We start from the raw sequence: 22,062 nt of genomic DNA, 5'->3' as shown, positions 1-22,062 counted from the left end.
GGAAGAAAAAAAAAAGAAAAAAAAAATACCTGCCACTGTGGCCAGTATAGAAAAAGCAGGCTGCCACCTAAGTTTAACCACCTCTTTACTAATGGTTTTATCAGTGTTCTCTCTTATCACTGCCTGAACTCTCTCATGACCACCTGACAGGTATTCATTCACGCGTATCTAAAAGAAGCAGCAAGATCTGTATTGAATCCAGGATAAAACACAGTTATTCCAAAGTTATCCACACAAGTATCCCAAAGTTTATAAACAAAAAGTTTCCCATCCTAAAACTCAGAAACAGAGTCTGATTTCACCCCCCATCAGCAGTTTTAGAACGTCCTCAGACACTTAACAGCTTACTTACTATAAACTGTCTAGTGTTGTAAGGGTTAAATTAGTGATTCAAACACAAACTCTAGAAAACACACTTATTAGTAAATATTCCACAACAGGAAGGTGTGCATAGTACACACAGCTGTGACTGAATACAACAGATGAGTACACACAAGTAGGGTCAGTAACGTTCTAAATAATAGTTATTCAGTCTCAAGTACCTTTGATGTCCATGTTGTATCATCAAGACATATGGTAGCATTTATGGTCTTGAAACTGTTTTCCAGCTCTTCACAGGTACACTGCTAGTTTGAAGTATCTTTGTGGAAAACACTTTAGAAGTCTACATATAAACATTTTCATACAAAGGGTAAATGAATTAAAATTCTGTTAATCAGGCTATGAAATCTAAAGTTCTCATACAGAATTTCTTTAAACTTTCTGTATCAATTTCCTCATCTACAAAATAGCAGACAAATTTATCTATCCACCAGCTCCTTACTCTTTTGTGAAGATTAATTGTACAACATGTACAGGAGAAAGGAAAATATATGCATACAAAGAATTACCTTACACCACCTTATTCACAATGCTTCTGTTCTGATTGTATCAATACTCTCAGTAATGTTTTATTTTCAAGTATTTACACACATCTGGGATTTGAAAATTCATTTGGATCTGATATTTCAGTCACTAAGCTCTTATCATGAGAAATGAGTCATTAAAATCTCAGGTCATCCTCATGAACTACAACAAATAACTGTTTTGTTTTGTTTTTGAATTTCTCAGAACAATTAATCCTCACAATCCATACTTCATAAAGCATCTTTTAACACAACAGTAGGGGATTGCCAAAAGCAAAGACTTACATAAGTATTCAGGAGTGTGGTTTGGTTATCACATACAGACATACAGAGACTGCTGTTCTCATTCTGACTCATCGCTCTGCTTCAGAAGAGGAAGAATACATTCATCAGGCACCTACAAAAGTGCCCAGGAGAGACACAAGAGTGCAGGGTGAAGCTACAGTGAGAAGGACACTGTGAGAAGCCACACTGCTACTCCATAGAGATGTGCTGGCAAAATAATTTCTCACTCTGTCCTCTCATATGAAACTACAGAAGTACAGTTGCTTGAATATCAAAGGCAAACACTGCTGCATTTTAAAGGACCACCTAAAGATTGATCCTAGAAACAATCGTGTTAAAGAAGGCACCACTGATCTCACTTAATGTAGACGGGTGAAAGGCAGAAAAGGAATACCTCAATTTGTTTCCAAACTCATATTACCTAAGAATAAATGCACCTGTCATTCAATACTACAAATGCAGTCCCATTTGGTTTTTCGTTTTTAAGGACATCAAGAATTGCTTCATTTTATAAATTTTTTCCTCCGACTTTAATAAAGCACAGGCCAAGCTCCAGAGATTAACTAGCCTACAGATCAAGAAACATGAAAGACCAATAGGAAAAGGAAAAAGAGCTCTTTGTGTTGGCAAAAGGAATTTGTCCACAGCAATATTTAATATCAACATCTAATAGTCCTTCATACAATTCCATGGATAAATATTCTTCTAATTCCTCTTGAAATAAAACAAAACAGCAACAAAAAAGGGCATACAATATTCTGAACTGGCTCCATAATCTATTTCTTGTCTTTCTCTTCCCCTATGTTCTGCAACACACAGAGAAGCATTTTTCTTGACTTCATTTTCTCTGGCTCCTCCTGCACTGTGCAGTGCAGTGCAGGGGCAGCCTCCCTGACTGCAATGATCCCACAACATGGCTTTCAGGATGATGCCAGCACTTGATACAGCAATGACTGCATTAACTCCAAACAGAACTCATATGAAGCAGGCAAGCCTAATCCCCAAACTATGCACATCTCAGAAATAAGGGTTTTGTGCAGCAGGGTGGCTGAGAACAGGGGACAGAGGAAGAATAGGCCTTTCAGGAAAAAAAAAATTACAAAAAAGTGGTGCAGCTCAGCATGAAATGTCTTAAGGAAATCACAGTATGCTGTAACATGCTAGTCAGGTGGATAGTTATCATTCAGTCATCATCTGTTTTCTGTTTATGTGTCACTGACCAACTCCAGGACTACTATTTTTCACGAAATTCCCTAAATTTTGCAACCTCTTAGCTGTCCTTCATGATATCTGAGTGTTTTCTGTTACAAATACTGCCTGGATTCTGGTAAGGGTAAGATATATTTATAAATTTGCAGAAAAAATATTTTATAATGTCCCTCCTAAGCTCCACTAATGCTATCACCACTGACCAAGGAATCACAATAAAGGATACTGAAGCTTCTATCTGTGATTGCTAAGTGCCAGAGATTAATCCTGAGATCATCCGCTGACATGTACGTCTCACAGTCACTGTTGACAGATATTGAGTTGACATGATAGGTGTGACCATTAGCAAAGATTCTCCGGGGAGTGACTTCTACCATCAAATCCATAGGTTTCAATACAGGCACCTGACAAAAAACAACAACAGATCAGAAACAGAGTAAGATCTTAACTAATTTTTTTGCTAGCATGATGGAGAGCAAGTATTCAAAGACTGTGACATTATAAAACTTCTCAGCAGTGTATGCAAGTTGAATTTCTCTATGGATGAATAGTTGGGCAAGACCATCCCTGACAACGGGGAAGCCAAGACAAGAGCCATGGAGAGCTAGGAAGAACAGTGGAAAGCTTGGGCCGCAGGAAGAGAGGCACTGACAGCTGCCACAATGCAGGCCAGCCCCATGCCTCACATATGCAGAAGGTTCTGGCTTCATCAGGCAAACAATGAACTCCTAGTATTTATTTTTTCCTATATTCTGTTTGCTGTAAATCACTCACATTATTCCTTTTGCTACTTTATCTCAAAAAGAAGTCAATCAGCGAAAAGGTTATAATCTCTGCCAAACATAATAAATAAAGTCTTAGAAAACAAACCCAACTGATCATTGCACCCTTGTTATTTCCCTGTGTGTGATTTTGATGTCATGCTCTGAAATCTAGACAATGCCCTGTTGGTATAGCATTAAACACAGAAATGCTGTGATCCTCAATGCTCATATAAATGCTGGCAATATTTGATGTAGTTGAACATGCACCAGAAACAATCTATTAAACATGCAAGATCATTTAAGGAGAAACACAGAAAAGTTAAAGCTTTCAGTTTAATTTGCTGCTACGGCAACAAAGCAATGATTCTCTCCGTCTTTGAATTCTCAGATTACAAGTAATCCTAACTGGCTTTGTCTGCTTAATGATACAGAACAGGAATTCTGCAAGAATTCCATTCATGTAGATCTGTAGACTTTGGTGGGTATTGGCTTGGCTTGCAGGTAGGAGTTGATTATTTCTTTTTAAAATTAGTGAAAATAATAGCACTTGTACAACACAGCCTAGGATAGAACTTCTAGCTCTAACCTTTAGTCACCTCCTTTAGAAAAACACCTGAAGTGATTCAGCCATGACAGTGTGAGAGCAAAAATATATTGCAATATGAGATTGAACACTGAACCCATCAGCAATGCAAAGCCTCACATTCACTGGACTTCTGCATATCTCCAGAAAGAAGACAATTCTTTTATACTACTGTAATAATGATGAGACTGAAATTTGCTATACTGTCTAACTCCGTTACTCTGAATGAGGTGAGTGTACTATTTAATATTAATTATAAGTAGGCTTCTTCCAGCACACTAAGTTCCATAACCCTGTGTGAAAGAAAGTGAAGTCACACTGAGAGAATTTTATCAGGAAAAATAAAATTGATGATAAACTCCAAACATTTCTGTGATGGTCACTATGTTGTAAAGGACTTGTGACTTAAAAATAGATTATAGATTCAGAACTGTGAAGTCAGCCAAAACTTCAAGAATAATTGCATATATACTTAACACTAGGTGTATATCTAAATCTTTCACTGACTTGGTGCCCAGGACTATCTTCTTCACACAGAAGCAGCCAGGACAATGACAGCATCTTACCTGTAGTGACGTTACTGTAGAAAGATCTTTCAGCTTTCCTTCTTCATCCTTTAAGTTGTACCCCTCTGGTCTCTTATCTCTTTCAGTAATTTTCCATAACTTGATTGTTTTATCTTTAAAAGAAGAGACAAACAGCTTTCTGTCAGCATAGGAATTCTGAACATGGTTACTCACCTTTCACAAAATACTCTTTAAAGAAGTTTCTGCACCTTGGCTTAGCCATGTTCCATGCTGAAACAGTCTAGGTCTCTAAATCTGGCACATTCAATCAATGCTGCCAACTGGAAAAAATACTCATAAAGCACAACCCATACCCTGAAGTGAGTCAGAGAGCCCTGACAGCTGACAGACCCTGCAAAATACACGCTGCTCTCATATCCAACTCAGCAGTTTGCAGGCAGAACATACCAAAACCACACAGTGCTTCCTGCTGAAGGTCAAACTTGCAAAGTCAAATCATCAAGGAAATAACCTTGATACTAAAGCGTGTTAGCTAGGTTACTTCTGAACCACACAAGAACAGAGACCAGTTATACCTGTTTAGGTTGCTGTGGACATGGGCAAAGGTGTATTGGTATAACATCATGAGCTCTAGCAAAGAAATGAAAGTGTGAAGTATGAAACATTTTGCTCTCCTAACAAGGGATATCAACAAAAAAACATTAAAAAAACAGAGAAACATGCTGTAAGGGTAAGAGAGAGAGAAGTGGAGAGAAAAATATATTAGTATCACAGGAAATTGAGTTAAACCTAAACTCTCCCTTTTCATGATGGATAAGATGATCATCAAGAATATCACAATAGAATTAGGATGTCTCTTGTTTAGTGAAGAGTTTTTTAAACATTTCAGATGGAATTTCTCCTTTTTGTAGCTGCACATTAAAGCTGCAGATTTCCCTGATACTGTCTACTCCCCTCCAACCTTGCACCTAACTTGGCAAATTTAGGCAGAAAAATAAATGTCAGCTCTTCTCCTTCTACACGTGCACATAACTTGTCCTGACCTTCTAATAGTTGTTTTACACATCCTTCATGGAGCAGCCAGATTTTCCAAAGCATCTGCACGTCAGATGCTAACCTCCATTCCTTCAATTTTTCTCATTTAATCCTTTCTTCTTCCTTCACCCTTCTCTTCCCAAAATTCCAAACACTTCTTTCAAATGCTAGTACATATTATTTTAAAAGTTATATATCTCAATACAGAAATCACTCCTCATTTCTATAGCAATTTTACCTTTGATCTCTTTTTATTTTAAAAATCAATCAGTTGCTCCGCTACTCAGAGAGCTTTTGTTATTATGCATCTGTGTTGGGTTTATGTGGCAAGGTTTTGGTACTGGAGGGCTGCAGGGATGAGCAGGGCACAGCAGATGCCCCATGTCAGATCAGAGCCAGTTCCAGATGGCTCCAAAAGGGACCTGACACTGGGCAGAGCTGAGCCACGAGTGACACTGGCTGTGCCTCTGTGAGAGCAGATCTAAGAAAGGGAACAACAGCTGTTCAACAGCAGCTGGAAGAGGAGTGAGGAACATGAGAGAAACAGCCCTGCGGGCAACGAGGTGCAGGAGGGCAGGAGTTGCTCCAGGTGCAGAGCAGAAGTTTCCTGCAGCCCAGGAAAGGCCCACAGAGAGGCAGGCTGTCCTCCCGCAGCCCGCAGGCACCATGTGGAGGTCTCCACGTGTAGCCATGGAGCAGCCCTGAAGGAGGAGCAACACATGGAGAGCCCCAGCAGGAGCAGGGCCTGCGACGGAGCTGCAACCCGTGGAGAGGAGCCTGCAGTGAGGCAGGAATTCTGGGAGAGCTGCTGCCCATGGGGACCCATTCTGGAGCAGTTACTAACAGATGGGCCCTGTGGTACTGAGCTGTATTGAAGCAGTGCTTGAACAGCTGCAGCCTGTGGGAATCCCACGCAGGGTCAGTTCAGTAAGGCTGGCGTCCCGTGTGAGGGACTCCATGTGGAGCAGGTGGGAGAGAGTGACCATGGAGGAGCAGCAGAGATGAAGCATTATGGCAGCCCCTATTCCTTCTTACACTGTACTGCATGGCAGGAGGAGGTGGACGGGAGGAAATTGGTTTTAGTTTCTCACTGCTCCAGTCTGTTAGTAATAGGAAATAAACTACACTAAGCTCCCTATGCTTAGTCTGTTTTGTCCATGCTGGTACTTGGCGAGTGATCTCGCTGTCCCTGCTTCATCCCTTGAGCCTTTTTTCATCACATTTCCTCCCTCTCTTCCTCTGAGGAAGGGGAGTGAGAGAGTGGTGTAGTGGAGTTCAGCTGCCCAGCAGGATGAAACCACCACAGCACTTCCTACAGGTATGGATCAATCTACAGAATAAGTGGTTATTTCCATTTGCAGCTGAACAGTTGGAAAAGAAGTTCAGTATATTTCATTTTTATCAGTCATGTTAATTACTAAAAGTACATACGGGGTATATCATGTACTTGGGATTTTTATTACATGTAAATGTGCTTTTTTGCTCATCTAATATTACTAAACACAGTGATTATAAAATACGTAGGAAGAAAGTGTGTTTTCCACTGCTGAACTTGACTGCTATTGATAAATCTACCACTTCCCTGAGAGAAAATTTTCAGTGGTTAAGGATGTTGTGTGTTGGTTTTCTTCTCCCTTGTCTGCCTTCCGGACTTTAAAATCTCCACAGAAATTCCAAGTATGCTTATGTTTCGCAAAATATTGAAATATCTTCTTGAGGTTCAGTATTCCTTCAGTCTCAAGAGTGTTGTGAAGTTTAAATTAATTAACGTCTGATAAGAAATCTCAAATTCTCAGATGAAAGGATGTGTATGGGTCAAATTCTGATTTACACAATGTAAATCAAATAGGAAGTCCCAGTATATTCTGGTACAAAAGATACCAATGAATTTTAATAATTTAATACTATACCACAAAATTAGTTCAGTTTACAACGCAAACCAGGAATTTGCTAACTGCAAGCACTGCAAATCCACAGTGGGATTTGAAAGCCTTGGTGACTTTCTTCTGCCTCCATTAATTAAGACAATGCAAGCAGAGCTTAACTGACAACTTACTGGTAATGTGTGAACTGCAAAAGAACTCTCTAATAGCAAGATGACTCATGAAGGAGTACTTAGAAGGATGGAAACAGATTCGGGAAAGTGCAGACCTGTCAGGTCTCATATAACGAAGGTGAGATTAGATGGACTTCCCCCTCATGCTTTCCCTAACACAGGGATGCTCCTTCCAGCAAATTCAATAGCCACTGCCTACCTGTAACTAGGCAAAGAACATGCTCTGCAGAAGTTTTATAGGATCTTTTATAGTTCTCTTTGTTTTGACCAAACCTGTGCTTTAGATCCTAAACTAGCAGAGGGCTCATAAACAGGTAAAAATATAAGCCAGTACTCAAAGTGTTTTTACAGCAGGACCAATGTAAGCATGGATAGCAGACAATGCCTTCACACTGTACAAGCTGGGGAAAATAGTATTCTCCACTTCTAACAGGCATGGAATTGATATAAACTGTGTATTCTCACAGGAAGTCTGTGTGGCAGCAAGGAGTTGAACATGGGCCTTCTGTATCCTAAACCTGTAACTATTTTATGACTATGCCACAAGATGAATTTTCAGATTTCAGCCTTACTGTGCCAGGATACTATGAATTCTCCTTAACACAGAAAAACATTCTGCAATCCCAAGCCAACATCCACAGGCTATACCCATGACATCACTTCTGCTCTCCTTACATAAAGAGGTCACACAGGATTCTCCACAATTAGGAAGGAGGGAGAATAGAGGGCCAAACATTTTGCTGGATCTTAAGCTGGCAAACAGTGACCAAATATTTACTAAATGATAGATGTACAAATTAGGACCCATTCAGTTTCTTCCAACTATATTATCCTGCATCTCCCCTCTTAGCAATGATTCTGCATTTTCTTCAGCAATAGGCTTTAAGCACGTGGAAAGATGAGTCAGTACCCATTTCTTATTATTACTCCTATTGTAAAACTTAAATAGAGCATTTTGATGATAATGAATGAAGAGAAAAAGAAATTCATTTATCTCACCTACTTTCATTTACACATCTGTAAAGAATAAAAGTTATGACAAATACAGCAGACAAAACTCTAAATTCCCAGTGAAACACAGCTCCTGGATAAGGTGATGTCTTTATCACAAAGTTAATTTCAGGATAGCATGGCACACAAAGAACAAAAATGGATAGTGCTCTAAACATCAAAAGGGAAAACCTTGTGACTGAGCATAAAATGCAAAAGTAACAGCTATCAGAATCAGTATGGCACTCTGAGTAAACTCTGACACATGAAATCACTAAAACAGTAAATCAAAATGAATGCAGAACTTGAATATATACAGTCAACGCTAAAATGCAAAAGAGCAAAATGTGGTTATGTCCAATATATTCTCTCCTATCTTACCATTTGTTGATAAAAGTGAGTGAGCTGCATTTTGCTGTGGTAACCACTTGATCTTGTTTATTTTTTCTTCTATCTCCAAGCTCTTCAAATAATCAAATTCAGGTTCATGGCTCTGGAAAGTGCTGTAAACATTGTACTCCCCCTGACTGTAAGGCTCATTTTTACTCTGTGAAGAATAAGAACAACAAAAATGCATGTTGTATTATGGCAATATATTTTCTCCTGCTCTAGGGGAAGGTGTACTAGCAGTCTTATAAATATAAAAATGTTGAATGTCTAATTAAATTTCTCATTTAAAACATGATATCAATAGATCCGTTTCTACAGGAATGAAATTTCCCATAAATATCAAAGTAGCATTTTATAAAGGACAGAATTTTGAAAGAAATGTCAACTGCACAGAAGATGCTGTGCATGGACTAAATTTAAAACTGGAGCAGAAAAGATAGCACAGCACAAACATTGTTTGAAATTGAATAACTCCATCAAAGAGGCAAAAGCTATTAAAAAGTAAAACAAAGACCACCACTTCTCTTCTTAGCTTGGAATTCTGGAGCTCTGCCGTATTCTTTAGAGGAACAAGACTAAACTTCTGATGAAAAGAGATTTACCCTCCTTCCATTCTTTTTTACTCAATCTCGAGATTATAAGCAAGTTTTTTCGTTAGATCTAATTGAAGTACTAACAATCAAAACAGCTGTTAGCAAGCTATTAACTCACATACCTCAGGTTCCCTTTGGAATATAACAACCCGACCCCCCTTGTCACCAGTAGCCAGCAGTTCTCCAGTGTGGTTGAACTCAACTGTAGAAATAATATCAGCTAAAGTGGAAAAGAGAGAGAAAAAGGAAAATTTTAGTTTACTGCTACAACACAAAGCCATTAGGATTATCAAGCACTCCACAAAAAATGAGGGATTTGAAGGGAAATGAATTCAACAGCAAGGCACTAATGCAAACAGGCTGCATGCCATTAGAATCCAAGGTTGCTACACAAAGAAACAAGTGCAAACGTAAGGAGGCAAACTTGTTTCCAGCACGTCTGCAGCCTGGAGATCTCTAGAGGGGTTAAGATTCAGGAAGAGCAAACCCAGCTCTATAAAGCTTTTTCGCTACTGGAGATAGCAGACAGTGTTGGCCCCCTGCTATTTCCTCGGCAGGGACCAATGTGAAAGCTTATTCCTGCTGCATGTATTATTTATTCTTCATTCTTTATTAGGGTTCCAATAAAACCCTAAGCACTAGTTTACTAGTGTTTGAGCCAACAGTAAAAAGGCAAAGTACATGTGCCACAGAGAACTGCTCACCGTGCCATGCTGGTAAGAGCCCATTCAAATCAGAGTTTTCAGTAAATCATTTCAGCACCATAAAAATGTGTCATCAGAAGATAAAAAGATTGCAGTCTTTTTCTAATTTTCAACAATTCTCTTTCCCTAAGCAATTGCATCAGCTTATACAAGAAACCTCATCAAAACCTGAGGCCAATCTTGAGCACAAAATACTGAACATCAGAATGAGAAGGGAGAAATTGATAGGAGCAAAAGAGCTGGCACTTCTGCTTGTACAGCAAATGCGAGAATCATAATCCACAGTTAATCCTACACTATTAGCATAATTTAAATTAAAATGCCTAGTGCAATAGTAAATTAAGAAGCCATCACATATACAACCACAGACAAACGCAGAGTATTACTCAGAGACTACACGTATGAATTCTCTATAATGATCAGCATGCACTCAGCAGAAGCACGGGCCGCATTTTTTGAAGCATCCATAGTCAGCAGCTCCTCTTCAGGCATTAAAAGCTGTGGTTTTTAAATGTGTTCATCATCCATCAGTTTATATCGAGAACAATGGGGCTACAGGGGGTTAAGCCCTTTTGAAAGCCTAGCCCCAAATGAGTTCACTAAAATTTAAAGGAATTAAAATAACAAGTGGATGCTCCATTTATTGGATACATTTCGTGAACTGAAAACATCTGCTCCTATTATTCCTCTAATACACTAGCATTTGAGTGTTAAAAAGCTCCTATTGCCAGTAGCTCTCATCAGCAACACAGTCTCCAAAAACCCAGATTCTTACTGGAAGATCATAAGCACCACCTGAAGAAGGAAAACCATACTCTAATAATAATAAAGCATCTCTTTTGATCTTTTTAAGAAATCTCCGTCATTCAATTCCGTTTGTCTCTCTAAAAAACGTTCATTTTTTTTTTTTTTCACTATACATTGACATGTAAAGAAGGAAGGGAGGATCGTAAAGTACGCTGGCAATTATTTCTTTTCTCTGAACAAAATGTATAGATACATAGCCTTTGAGAGAAATGGCATACAACAACTTGCAACATTTTGGTCATGAATCCTAAGCTTCTCATATTTGATGGTCTTTGATTCTTTATGCAGATCTCTGCAGACTGTATTTCACAGGTGATTATCCCAGCTGCTCTCACCTTACTAGAGTTTTCTATAACGGTTGGACTGGGTGATCTTTTAGGTCTTTTCCAACCTTGGTGATTCTATGATTCTATGATTCTATGAGTATGGAAAGAATAGAGAGGCTATGGCTGGTGATGCTATGGGGCTCAGGAGGGGCTGGGTTGGATCTAAGAAATATTTAACATAAAAAAATCAGATCAACTTTCTTGGCATGTAACGTTCATCCACAGTTCTTACTAAGAAGACATCTTGGTTACTTTGTTCTTATCCTGCAAAACTCATACCAATGGTAGGTGTGAGCTCAGGCTCATAAAACAATATCTGCATGGTTTTAGTCATTTAAAGTTGTATCTGACCCCAGCCAAACAGGCAGAACTGCAGACAACTCATACTGACAGTGCTTTTAGACCTATCTCTAGAGTGTATTGGCAAGAAGGTAAAAGAAGAGGGGAGAAGTGTATTAAGAAAATGTGTGTATTGGTGTATAAACTCGGGCATATGTAGCACATAACTGATTTTCTCAACAGGTCACAAAAAAATCAGATGCAAAAGTAATGAATGGTTTTACATTAGCATATGTGAATACACTTTCCGTTGGCTTGAAATACTTCCACAGTGGCATGAAATTGTCTGTAAATGATCACAAGATACTACAGAAGGCACAAAATGGTCACAAATGGTCACAAAGCACCACAGACACTTCAGCCAATGCCCAGTGAAGTCAACAGGAATTGCATAGTCATCAAAGCAACCAAAGCAGGGTAATAATAAAACCTCTGTATTTATTAAAATAGTGTGCTGTCAAGTGATTATTGCTTAAATAAAAGCAGCTAACACATAAGTATCTCTGAGCAGTCGATGTGATATAGTTCAGTGCATAATTCCCTCCCTCATAAGCTGTTTCTCCCAGAGGCATCTCTCCTTTCAACAAGAGAAGTGAATTCTGAACTGGAAATCGCCCATCGTTTTCAAATTAACTTGTTCTTAAAAGAAGATCAGAACCAATATTCCGACCTTACATGTTATGCAGCTTGTTGGTAAAAAAATTAGCCTTGAATTGAAAAATCACTTTTATTGATCCTGTAAATAACAGCTGAAAACAACAGCCAAAATATCTTATCCAACATGCCAGTTCAGCAGGCAAGCATTAGTCATGCTGCTCTCATAAAGATTAGCCGAGATGGCTCTTTCTAAGACAGATGAGGCAGGAACAGAATCAATCCACAAAGCTTTTCATATCCCTCTGCAGGACATTCCCCTACAGCTTTGTTAGTGCTATAGCAACATCAGCCACTATGGTCTCCCTACAGACTCTGACATTGGAGAACGACTCCCTGAGCATGCAGAGAAGCAAACTCCCGGCGAACTACCCTCTCTGGGATATATAAATGCTCCACAATGCAAGAGCTGGTGAATTTGCACGTACAGTGAGTCCTTGGTAAGGGATGATTGAGATGAAAGGCTCCATCCTTTTCTACACCTTCCATGTCCTAGCATTATCAAACTTGGCACTAACTTTGATTATATGAAAAACAGATAATTTAGCTATTAATTACAGGTAACCTCAATAGCCAATGTTGACAATTAAATTGCAAATTTCAACTTTAATGCAATATTAATCTTCCTGATCTGTGTGTAAATTCCCCACTTTGTCTACACAGATATTAAAATAAATTTGTATTTAAAAGACATGATGCACAACATTTTCACACAACTAAAAAACACAAGTTTAGTATTCAATATACAGATGCTGGCTGAGAAAAACACACAAAAAGCATCCAAAGGATAAGAGAACACTCCAGAGAGGTACACACCTGCTTCTCTTCTATATCCTGCCACAGCAAATTGTTCCAGAAGACACTACATATTACAGACCTCACTCCTCAGGCTGGTTTTACGGATTGACAAAAACACAAACCTAGACCCTAAACCAACAGGAAGTTTTTCCTGATCCAATCTGAAACATTTAATTCCCTGACTCCTAGTCATCTCTCTCATTATACCCCATTATTTCTAATAATATTATTATAATATTATATATTATAATATTATTATTATTTTACCCCATTCCTCTGCAGCTTCAGTTTACCCTCTTTAAAGGCGTTTAATTGTGATGTCATACTGAGCAGCTGCTGCTTAGTTATCTATGTTCATTGTTTCTAATAGATCTAAGTATAGCAGTGTACAACTATGCACATCAAGACATCTCTAGCTGTTTGTACTTCTCTTCCCTCAGTTTCATTAGCACTGTTCCCACACAGATGCAGGCAAATGAACTCTCAGCAGTGCCCACTCAGACTCAGCGTGGGGTGGGATGAAACAAAGGCAGGCACATGCAGCCCCAGTTACTTTGCTCTGTGCTTCACACCATCTCACACTTTTCTGTGTTCAGCTCCTGGACTCTCTCAGGTTTATTTTACAGGTTTTTAATAGTTTCTTCCTTGGATTTAAGTAAAAGGTAACACAGACCATGTAAAATACCTTTACAGTAATTAAAAACTCGTATCTGTGTAATGAATTTTTCTATCACTTGGGGGACTCTACCAAAATTGTTCACCAATTGTTCATGCAAAGCAAGAGAGACCCTGACATGCTTTACTCATCTTTATACAGTCTTTTGGTCAGAAACCTCAAGCAACTCTTAGAAAAGTTCAATTACACTTTTCTGTATGTTACTTTCACTAATAATTTCTACTTTTCTGAGGCCCTTCATTTGAAGGCACTGATATATTTTATAAACATCACCTTGGCTTCAGAAGATCAGGCAAGCAATGACATTTTCAGAAGTATTTCATCCTACAGAGAAATGCATATTTTTGGAGCAATTTTTGAGGGAAAACATCATGATGCAGCTGTAGAGGGAAAAGATGATCAGAGAATATAATATACAGCTGAACAGCACTATAATCCTGATAGAGACTTACAGGATTTGCAATGAGCCAGAATACTGTAATTAACGTCAGTATTTTTCTCATAAAAGGTTGTGAAATCCCAGTGATGAGAACAGGTCAGAACGTTTCCTTAATACTTCATCCACCACCAGTATCACAACACTGGTCTGAGCTGACTAGCAGCATCTAGGGTTTTTTTGTGTTTTCCCGGTGGCTAGAAGGCGATCTTGTAGTCTACATTGTTTCAACCAAGTTCTGACCTGGCCTAACCTTGGCTTGTGAAATCCAATAAGATCACAGCACAGTCTGGCATGGCTGCAAGCAATGTTCGGTCATAGTGATACTAAAGTCCCCAAGGAATGTAATCTGGAAGAAACAACAAAGAAGCTTGCAACAAAGAGATATAAAACAAGAGGATAAATGGTAGATAAAAGAATGAGCAATATTACAGTAACTCGTGTGAAGGGAGGCCATTAGATTGAGCTATGTTGTTGGAATTTAATTTAGACTTAGTAAAAAAAAAAAAAAAAGAAAAAAGGTGAATAAAAAATTGAGTGAAAGATCCCATTCCCCTTTTATCAAGCTGAACTTTCACAGGTTTCCTCCAGCAGCTAGAAAACAATGTACGCAAATCCCAAAGGTATGAGGATCTGATGAATCCTTCTTTTCCAAAGCAGCTGGCAGAAATATCTCTGACAGCAGAAGTTGCATACGTGACTCAACAGGCTCTGTAGCATGCATTCACTCTCGTTCACAGCAGTGCTGTACAATTACACAGCATCAGAAACCACCCCTCAAAATGCAAGGATGCAAAAAGAAAAATCTCACATATCACACTGCTCACACCATGACTAACTAAAAGCTGATACACCAGAAAACCAACTCCACTCTACTAGAAGACATTTTGTTCACAATCTTACCACCTTTCTATGCTATCAAAGCAGTGTAAGACAAGCAGTATTCAGCTGAGTGGCCACTTGGGAAGAATGGATGAGAGAAAAAGAGAGCATGAGCATGCACAAAACAGAAAGTTTGTGTGGACTGAAATGCCACAACAGAAGGCAAGAAAGCAGTTTGAAACAAAGGATTTATCTGCTGCTTTGCCCCTGACATTGTCACCCTGCTAAATCACACTCTGTAGCTTCTCTTGTTCATTTTGGTTTTAAACCCAGATGATGATTATGCTACAAAATGGTGTTTGTTCCATGCTATGCAAAACACAACAGGCATTTTGGCCAAGGCAAACTCAGAACGTAAGTGCTAATAGCGTAAGTGCCTCAGGGATCAGCGAAACAGGGTGATCAATCAATAGCAGAACAAAGTCCAGAGAAGTGTGTATGTCCCTGCACTTTGTGTCATTGCTTTCCTAACTGATTCCTTTCTTGGCTTCACTGTCAGCAAGAACAAATATACTGAGGGCAGTATCCATCAGCCCCATTTAATCCTGTCAAGTAAGATCAAGGAAGTTTATTGAGCCAAGTATCACCTTTCTTCCTGAGTATAGCAATATCCTCCCGATGTGAAACCCAAAACTACAGGGTTGAATGCTGACTACTCCCTGAAAGGCAGCTTTAAAAACAAGTCCTTCACTCTGGGTGAGTGGTAAAAAATAATGAGTAAAAAATCACCTAACTTCAAATCCTCAGCAGCACCGGGTAGATCTTTCCCTTTCTTCTACTTTCTGAATTTTAGAAATGCTACAAATAGACGCCTTAGTGTGCTCACCTGCTTTGGCTGGCCATGTTACCACCAGGATGCAGCCAAGTTTCACTCAGTTTCACAGGTCTATGCATCTCTAAATACTCAGGAACCACGAAAAGTACTTTTCCATTCAGAATATTTCAGTGCAGTGCTCACTCAAAGAACAAATTTATTTGAGAAATTCCAGAACCCAAATCCAAAATTTGCATTTGAAGGTTACCCAAAGAGCTGGCTGAAGCCATCGCAAGAACTCTCTCAACTATTTTTCAACAATCTTGGGAGCCCAGAGAGGTCTCAGCCAACTGTAATCTGGTAAACATGGAATCAATTTTCCAATAAGAAAGAATACCTTCATGATTATAGGCCTGTCAGTCTCACTTCAGTGCCTGGTACTGACGGATTAATTAATTATTAATTAAATAATAACTATTAATCAAGAGTATTGTGTGAGTTACTGAAAAACACTTGAAAGACAACGCAGTCTTGGTCATAGACATCATGAGTTCGTAAACAGCAAGTCCTATTTAAGTAAATTTTCTTTTATGACAAGGTTACCCACCAAGTTGAACAAGGGAAGTCAGTTGATGTGATCTACTTTGATTTCAGTACAGCTTTTGGTACTATTTCTAAGAGTATCCTTTTGGACAAAATGTCCAGCATACTGCTAGACAAATATAGAACGTGATGGGAGGTCAAAGAGTCACAGCAAATGGGGTTACATCAGGCTGCTAGCCAGTCACTAATGGGGCTCCCCATGGTACCATTTTGGGGCCAGTTCTCTTCAATGCTTTTATAAATGATCTGGACTTAAATGCATACTAAGGAAGTTCATGAACGATACTAAATTAGGAGGAGCTGTTGACTCCTTCAAGGGTGGAGAGGCTTTGCAGAGAGATCTTGACAAATTAGCTCCTCACATGGAGCGAAGAGGCAGCGCTGAGCTCAGCTCTGTGTGACAGCCACAGGCCTGAGGGAACGGCATGGAGCTGCGTCAGGGGAGGGCAGCTGGGGGTGAGGGAAAGGATCTGCACCACAGGGCGGTGGGCATGGAAAGGCTGCGCAGGGCAGTGGGCACAGCCCTGAGCTGCTGGAGATCAAGGAGTGTTTGGACACTGCTCTCAGAGGTAGGGTTCGAGTTTTGGGGGGTGCTGTATGGAGCTGGGAGTTGGACCTTATGATCCCTATAGGTCACTTCCAACTCGGGATGTTCGATGATTCTGTGAGTACCTACCACCACTGTGATTTACAGTTTGTAGCCTTGAACTTTGATATAGTTGGGCTTTCCTCCAGTATTTGTATAGACATTTGAGAGCTTAAACAATTCTCATCAGTTTCTTAATCTCACACTAGTTTCTAGTGTTATTTCTCCTGTTATTTCTTCCTGGTTTTCTAGAAAACCAGCAAATAACACCCAACTACAGGAGCACAGTCGATGAGAAAAAAATATATGTTTTTGCCTACAGCACAAATATGCAACACAGATTATAAAGGTTCTTTGCTCTGTGGTAAAAAAGACTTCACACTGAATACATGTCACAGATTCAGATTTTAATAAAGCGACCCCCACTTTTATTGCTATTAAAGTCTCAAAGACCTTATTTCAGAGTTCTGGCACTCATCCCTCTCCTGCAGAGTACAAGGCATCTGGGATTAGAGACTTGACCTTCTGCCCACTGAAGTAAATGGGAAGTTTCTCACTACTTCAGTGATAAATAAGGTCAAGGAACATTTGTCAGATGCAGTGTAGCTGAAAATTAGGACACAGTTCTTAAAATTCTGGCTATAGTTTACACGCACTTTAGTTTCTTTCTGTACAAGGTGACCTGCTTAGGTCAGCAAGACTGCAACGCTTCTGTCGTTAGTTCCACAGAACCCCTAATTAATGTTACTATTTTTCCTAATGAAGTCAGTAAGTGCACTACTTGTACCTTCATAACCTGAAACACTCGATGGACTGATAAAAAGTTTGCCATAAACCATTTTAATACCAATTTAGGGGCACCCGTATGGCGGCACAGCATCACCTGCAGCACACAAGCAGCCTTGCAGTGCTGGGAGAGCACAGCTTTATGTGTGTGCATGCAGGTAACAAAGAGCCTGACACCTGAATAAACCACTGAAAATCAACCTGGCTGTTTGCTGAAAGATATCCACAAAAAACTTCCAAAATGCTCATCCCCAACGAGCTTCTCCACAGGCTATGCAGTGTAACACACGCTAGAAATTTATTCTCCTGAGATTTCTGAGAAATGAATCTCCAGATGTTTCTTTCTTGCTGCTTGCTGTTAAGTGAGGCAGGCCTGACTGTGACAGTTAAGGATTCAGCAACAGGCTTAAAACCCTCCATTTCATAAACATTAGTGCAATTAGAAAATGTGCCAGTCTGCTCCTCTTAGCAACCAATAGTGAAGGGCAGAAAGGAAAAAGCTGCCATGGGCATCACATTATGTGTATGCAATTTCCAGAGCAAGGTTTGAACTGTTCATCACAAAACGAGGGCTGCCTGAGCTGGGAGCTCCTGCTCAGATCCATGTTATTGCACAGCCTGGCTGCCAGCAAAAGACAGATTAGAAACGGTGCTGCCAAGTGCTAAAAATGCTAGGCAACCAGGTTTTACTGAGAGCACCAAAAGACCTTGAACTTAACTCCTTATTTTAGAGCAAGCAAATGCCAAGAATGGAATTCGTACAAATTATTAAAATACATTAATTTTAGTTGCACTGTCAGAAATGATTATACTTGTGCATAATAAATGCAATGGTCGACAATGAGCAAACATCAAGTTTTGTTAAAAGACTATTATAAAACAGAGACAAAATAACATATTTACATTTTAAAGGAAAATCATTAATTTAAAATGTATCCAAGGGTAATGAAAAGTCATCCAAAATTTAAAACATAATGCTGAATAATCTGATTCAATATGAATGCTATTTCCAACATAATACTTAAGAACTTCAATAGAATTTCCCTGCCAGCTGGTTCTGAACTTTTTTTTTTCTTTTTTAAGTAAGCAATTAAATTCCAGAAGCAAAGCTCTCAGTAATTCTGTCACAGCAGTTGTTATGTTCAAAGTGCTTTACAGGCATTAAACCCCCCAGCAACCTAGGGAAGTCAGTAAGGAAATGTTAGCATTCCCATTTTACACAAAGGAGAAAAAAAAAAAGAAAACGATCCTTGAGAGTTATTATCCAAGATCAGAGAAGCAGTTTCGATTCTACACATACTAAGGGACAGATAAGCCAGGCTAACCCTCAGCAAAACATTTCTATTTAGCAAAGCACTTAATCATTTGTCTAGATACTTAAATGTTCCCAAATTCAGTTCTAATGAGTATGCACGTAGTCAAACGAATACACTGGAGGAGACCTAACAATGCATCACAATAACATGCACCAAGGAAGAAAAAGCCATGGTGAGCAAGCTTTCAAGTGAAGCTGAGGGTATATAATCTTAAACATCATGGAGGGTTGGAGCTAGGAGCTGGACCAGAGCCAGAGTCTTTAACTGCAGAGCGATGACAAGGAAAGCAGGGGCACAAAGCCATACCTGCACTACAATATGCAGGACAGATCCAGTACTTTCTTGGGCTTTGTAATGCTATTATTAATACAGATGAATTGTGAAGAGTGGACCTTGACAGGCTTGTAGTACACTGCTCTCCCACAGACAAACCTCAGCATGGTTCAGGAGTTACCATGAGCCAGGGACACTTCTCAACAGGTCCTGACATTTCAGAAACTGAAATTTAACTGTCATAGGCATGGGTCACTTTATGCCAGCAAGCTGCAGCGCTGAGTAACGCCTAGTTTACTTGAGCAGATGTGATTAGTGAACGTCAGTCATAGGAATCCTTACTGCACATAGTGTTGTATGGGAACTGCTGAATCACAGCCTGAACCTCTGATTGATCACCTGAGGCGAGCAGTGAGCCAGCCATGGGAGCACAGGTGAATTGCCCCACCTCTCCTAGACCTATTTAAGAGCTGACTACCAGTGGGAAAGGATCTCTGGAGATCCCTTCTCTGGAGTTGTGCAGCGAGACCAGGATGTGGGTAAGCATTCTATCTATTCTCTTTTTGTTATTATAATCTGCTCTGCCAAACTCTCTTGTTTAATTCATAATTATAACATCTTTATATTCATTGACTATGCAGTGTGCAATAAACTATAGCCAAACCTTGTGAGCAACGTGCAGCTCAAACTTAAACACCACTGGACATCTCCTCTGTGATTCCCAGCAGTGGACCAGCAAGCGAAGGTCACAGTAGGGCTCGTTGGCTGTCAGGGGAGCTTGATGCCAAGCTGTGTAGATATTCATCTAACATTAGTATCTGTTTGCTTGGCAGGCTCCAAAGGCAGTTCAGCTGACAACTCTGAATTTGCCTCTGGGTCTGCCACAAGATCATATAACTGGGGGACTTCTGGGAATGCCTAATGCTTCTTTGATGAAGATCATGCACATCGTAATAAATTAGAGCCTTTCTCAGCATCCTTTGAAATCAGCATTTGTGACCTCTCAGAATTATCCAGGTACTATGGTTGGCTTAAGTGGCATTTAAACCACAGCCAAACTTGAACATCACACTATCAGTTCCGTCAACAAGTTTATGTAATGACCCTAATAACAGAAAAATCACTTTTTTTTTTTTTTTTTAATGTTAACATGGGTTGTTGCTACTGGTAACATCAAAGGCTGCTCCTAGGCTGGCCTCAAAATGAATACAACAACCGTTAAACCATGTACATCAAACCATAGTGGAAAGAATTAATGTTAACCTTTTGTTAGTGGCTTTCACTATGGTCTAAAAGCTCATCCCATAATACTGTTCATGAAAGACTGAAGTCCTTGTGTATATAGGAATCCAGCACAATAAATGTGATGAAAGATGGGATTACTCATGCTTAAAATGAAGGCATGCTAAATCACTCTTGCATATCAGGAACTAGAGGCACTCCTAGCCATAAAAGACTGAGTTCTAGAGAGTCAGAGTGTGCAAAGAAGAATAAATTTGATAACAAGTTGAAGTGCATCTTATTTCTAGTAATTACTGCACTTATTCTCTTAAAAAAATCACTTAAAGAACAGAAGATAATGAGTCAATGTACTTCACCTCAATCTGTGTCTGATAAAGAAACTTCAAACACTGTTAACAGCCTCAGGAAACAAACATCCCCATTTTGCAATATTCCCAAAGGATACCAATTACATAACAAGACTGGATCAGCGTATATTACAAATGCTATGGACAGCATCTAAAAAAGCAACTGAACCGTTTGCTTGTGAAGCAATTTCAGATTCTTTTTCTACTCTGAGGAATGTGACAACAGTCAAGTACCTCAGTATATTTCCTAAAACAGTCCTTAAAACTTCTTCCAGTCTAATAACACAATACTGCAAGTAGGAACTCAGCCTGCTTCCACTGCATTCACAAATGGGAACCTCCAAGCTCCAAACCGTGTTTTAAGACTAAGAGCTACCATTCTTTCTGCATCAAATAGTTAAATGCAAAATACAGCTTCTGCTAGCATACAGGTAAAACTCAAAAGTTGAGTAAAAAACAGCCTGAAAAGCCAACCTTAGCAGGTCAGACTTGTGTCTCCCAAACAGAGACAGAGCAGTTTTCTTAGAAGCCTCCCCGGATCAGAGGGCTTCAAAGCATACTGTGACAGCTCACCAATCTGCAGGCACCTTTCCCATGGCCACACAACCTGGGGCTGTATCATTGGAGAGCTGCTAATGTTCAGCCCATACAGATAGCATTTAGACTTCTAAGCCCTCAATAGATGTGCAGGGCTCCCCCCGCCCCCATACCCTTGAAGATGTGCCTTGCACTCATCACTGGTTGTTAAAACAGACCGCAGTAATTACTGCTGTGCTCTCAAAGCCAAGCGAGTTCTGCGGCACGAGGCCAACCAAAGGCTCAGCTCTATTTTAATCCCACTATAATTATAAACGATAGATGTGCAGTTGAGATGCTACTTTTGAATTTTTGTTTGCATGAGGGTGTATTTATGCCCTGCAGAAGAGCACTGCAGAGAAATATTTGAGCTTGCATTACCTGAACTGGCATCAGTGCCGAGATAACAACGTCAGCTCAGTTCTGAGCCTGCGACAGCACTGCTGGCAGGACACACCACTGCATTCCAAGCTAAATACAAAACATACCTTTTCACCATCCTCCATTAAGCAATGTTGACATATCTATTAAACGCAGAATGAAGAGAAAAGGTGTTGACAGGTTTCTCTGAGGCAAAACACGCTTATTAGGTGTTCAAAGGACTGTGATAAGGTGAAAGT

At 39.6% G+C, this 22,062-nt stretch overlaps 1 protein-coding gene and 1 long non-coding RNA gene across 10 annotated transcripts in view; one reads left to right on the top strand and one right to left on the bottom strand.

Moving 5' to 3' along the window:
- Positions 1-22,062, bottom strand: part of PPP2R2C (protein phosphatase 2 regulatory subunit Bgamma) — a 173,992-nt gene that overhangs the window by 41,152 nt on the left and 110,778 nt on the right. For 5 of the 6 annotated variants that reach the window (XM_042811529.1, XM_042811532.1, XM_042811530.1 and 2 more), the window contains 4 exons: positions 9,460-9,557; positions 8,736-8,901; positions 4,313-4,425; positions 2,626-2,803 (listed from right to left, as the gene is read on the bottom strand). In XM_042811529.1, coding sequence (XP_042667463.1) covers positions 2,626-2,803; positions 4,313-4,425; positions 8,736-8,901; positions 9,460-9,557 — 555 coding nt within the window. Of the gene's footprint in view, positions 1-2,625; positions 2,804-4,312; positions 4,426-4,521; positions 4,601-8,735; positions 8,902-9,459; positions 9,558-22,062 lie in introns of those variants that run through there. The other variant, XM_042811534.1, reaches the window with a different exon arrangement.
- Positions 19,758-22,062, top strand: part of LOC122156636 — a 36,425-nt gene continuing 34,120 nt past the window's right edge. For all 4 annotated transcript variants that reach the window (XR_006167576.1, XR_006167573.1, XR_006167574.1 and 1 more), the window contains exon 1: positions 19,758-19,816. This is a non-coding gene — a long non-coding RNA (uncharacterized LOC122156636). The remainder of the gene's footprint in view (positions 19,817-22,062) is intronic.

Source organism: Centrocercus urophasianus, unplaced genomic scaffold (genome assembly GCF_019232065.1).
Source record: "Centrocercus urophasianus isolate 14NV4802_14NV808 unplaced genomic scaffold, USGS_Curo_1.0 seq_13, whole genome shotgun sequence".
Lineage (NCBI taxonomy): Eukaryota > Metazoa > Chordata > Aves > Galliformes > Phasianidae > Centrocercus > Centrocercus urophasianus.
This window is presented reverse-complemented; position numbering and strand designations above follow the sequence as displayed.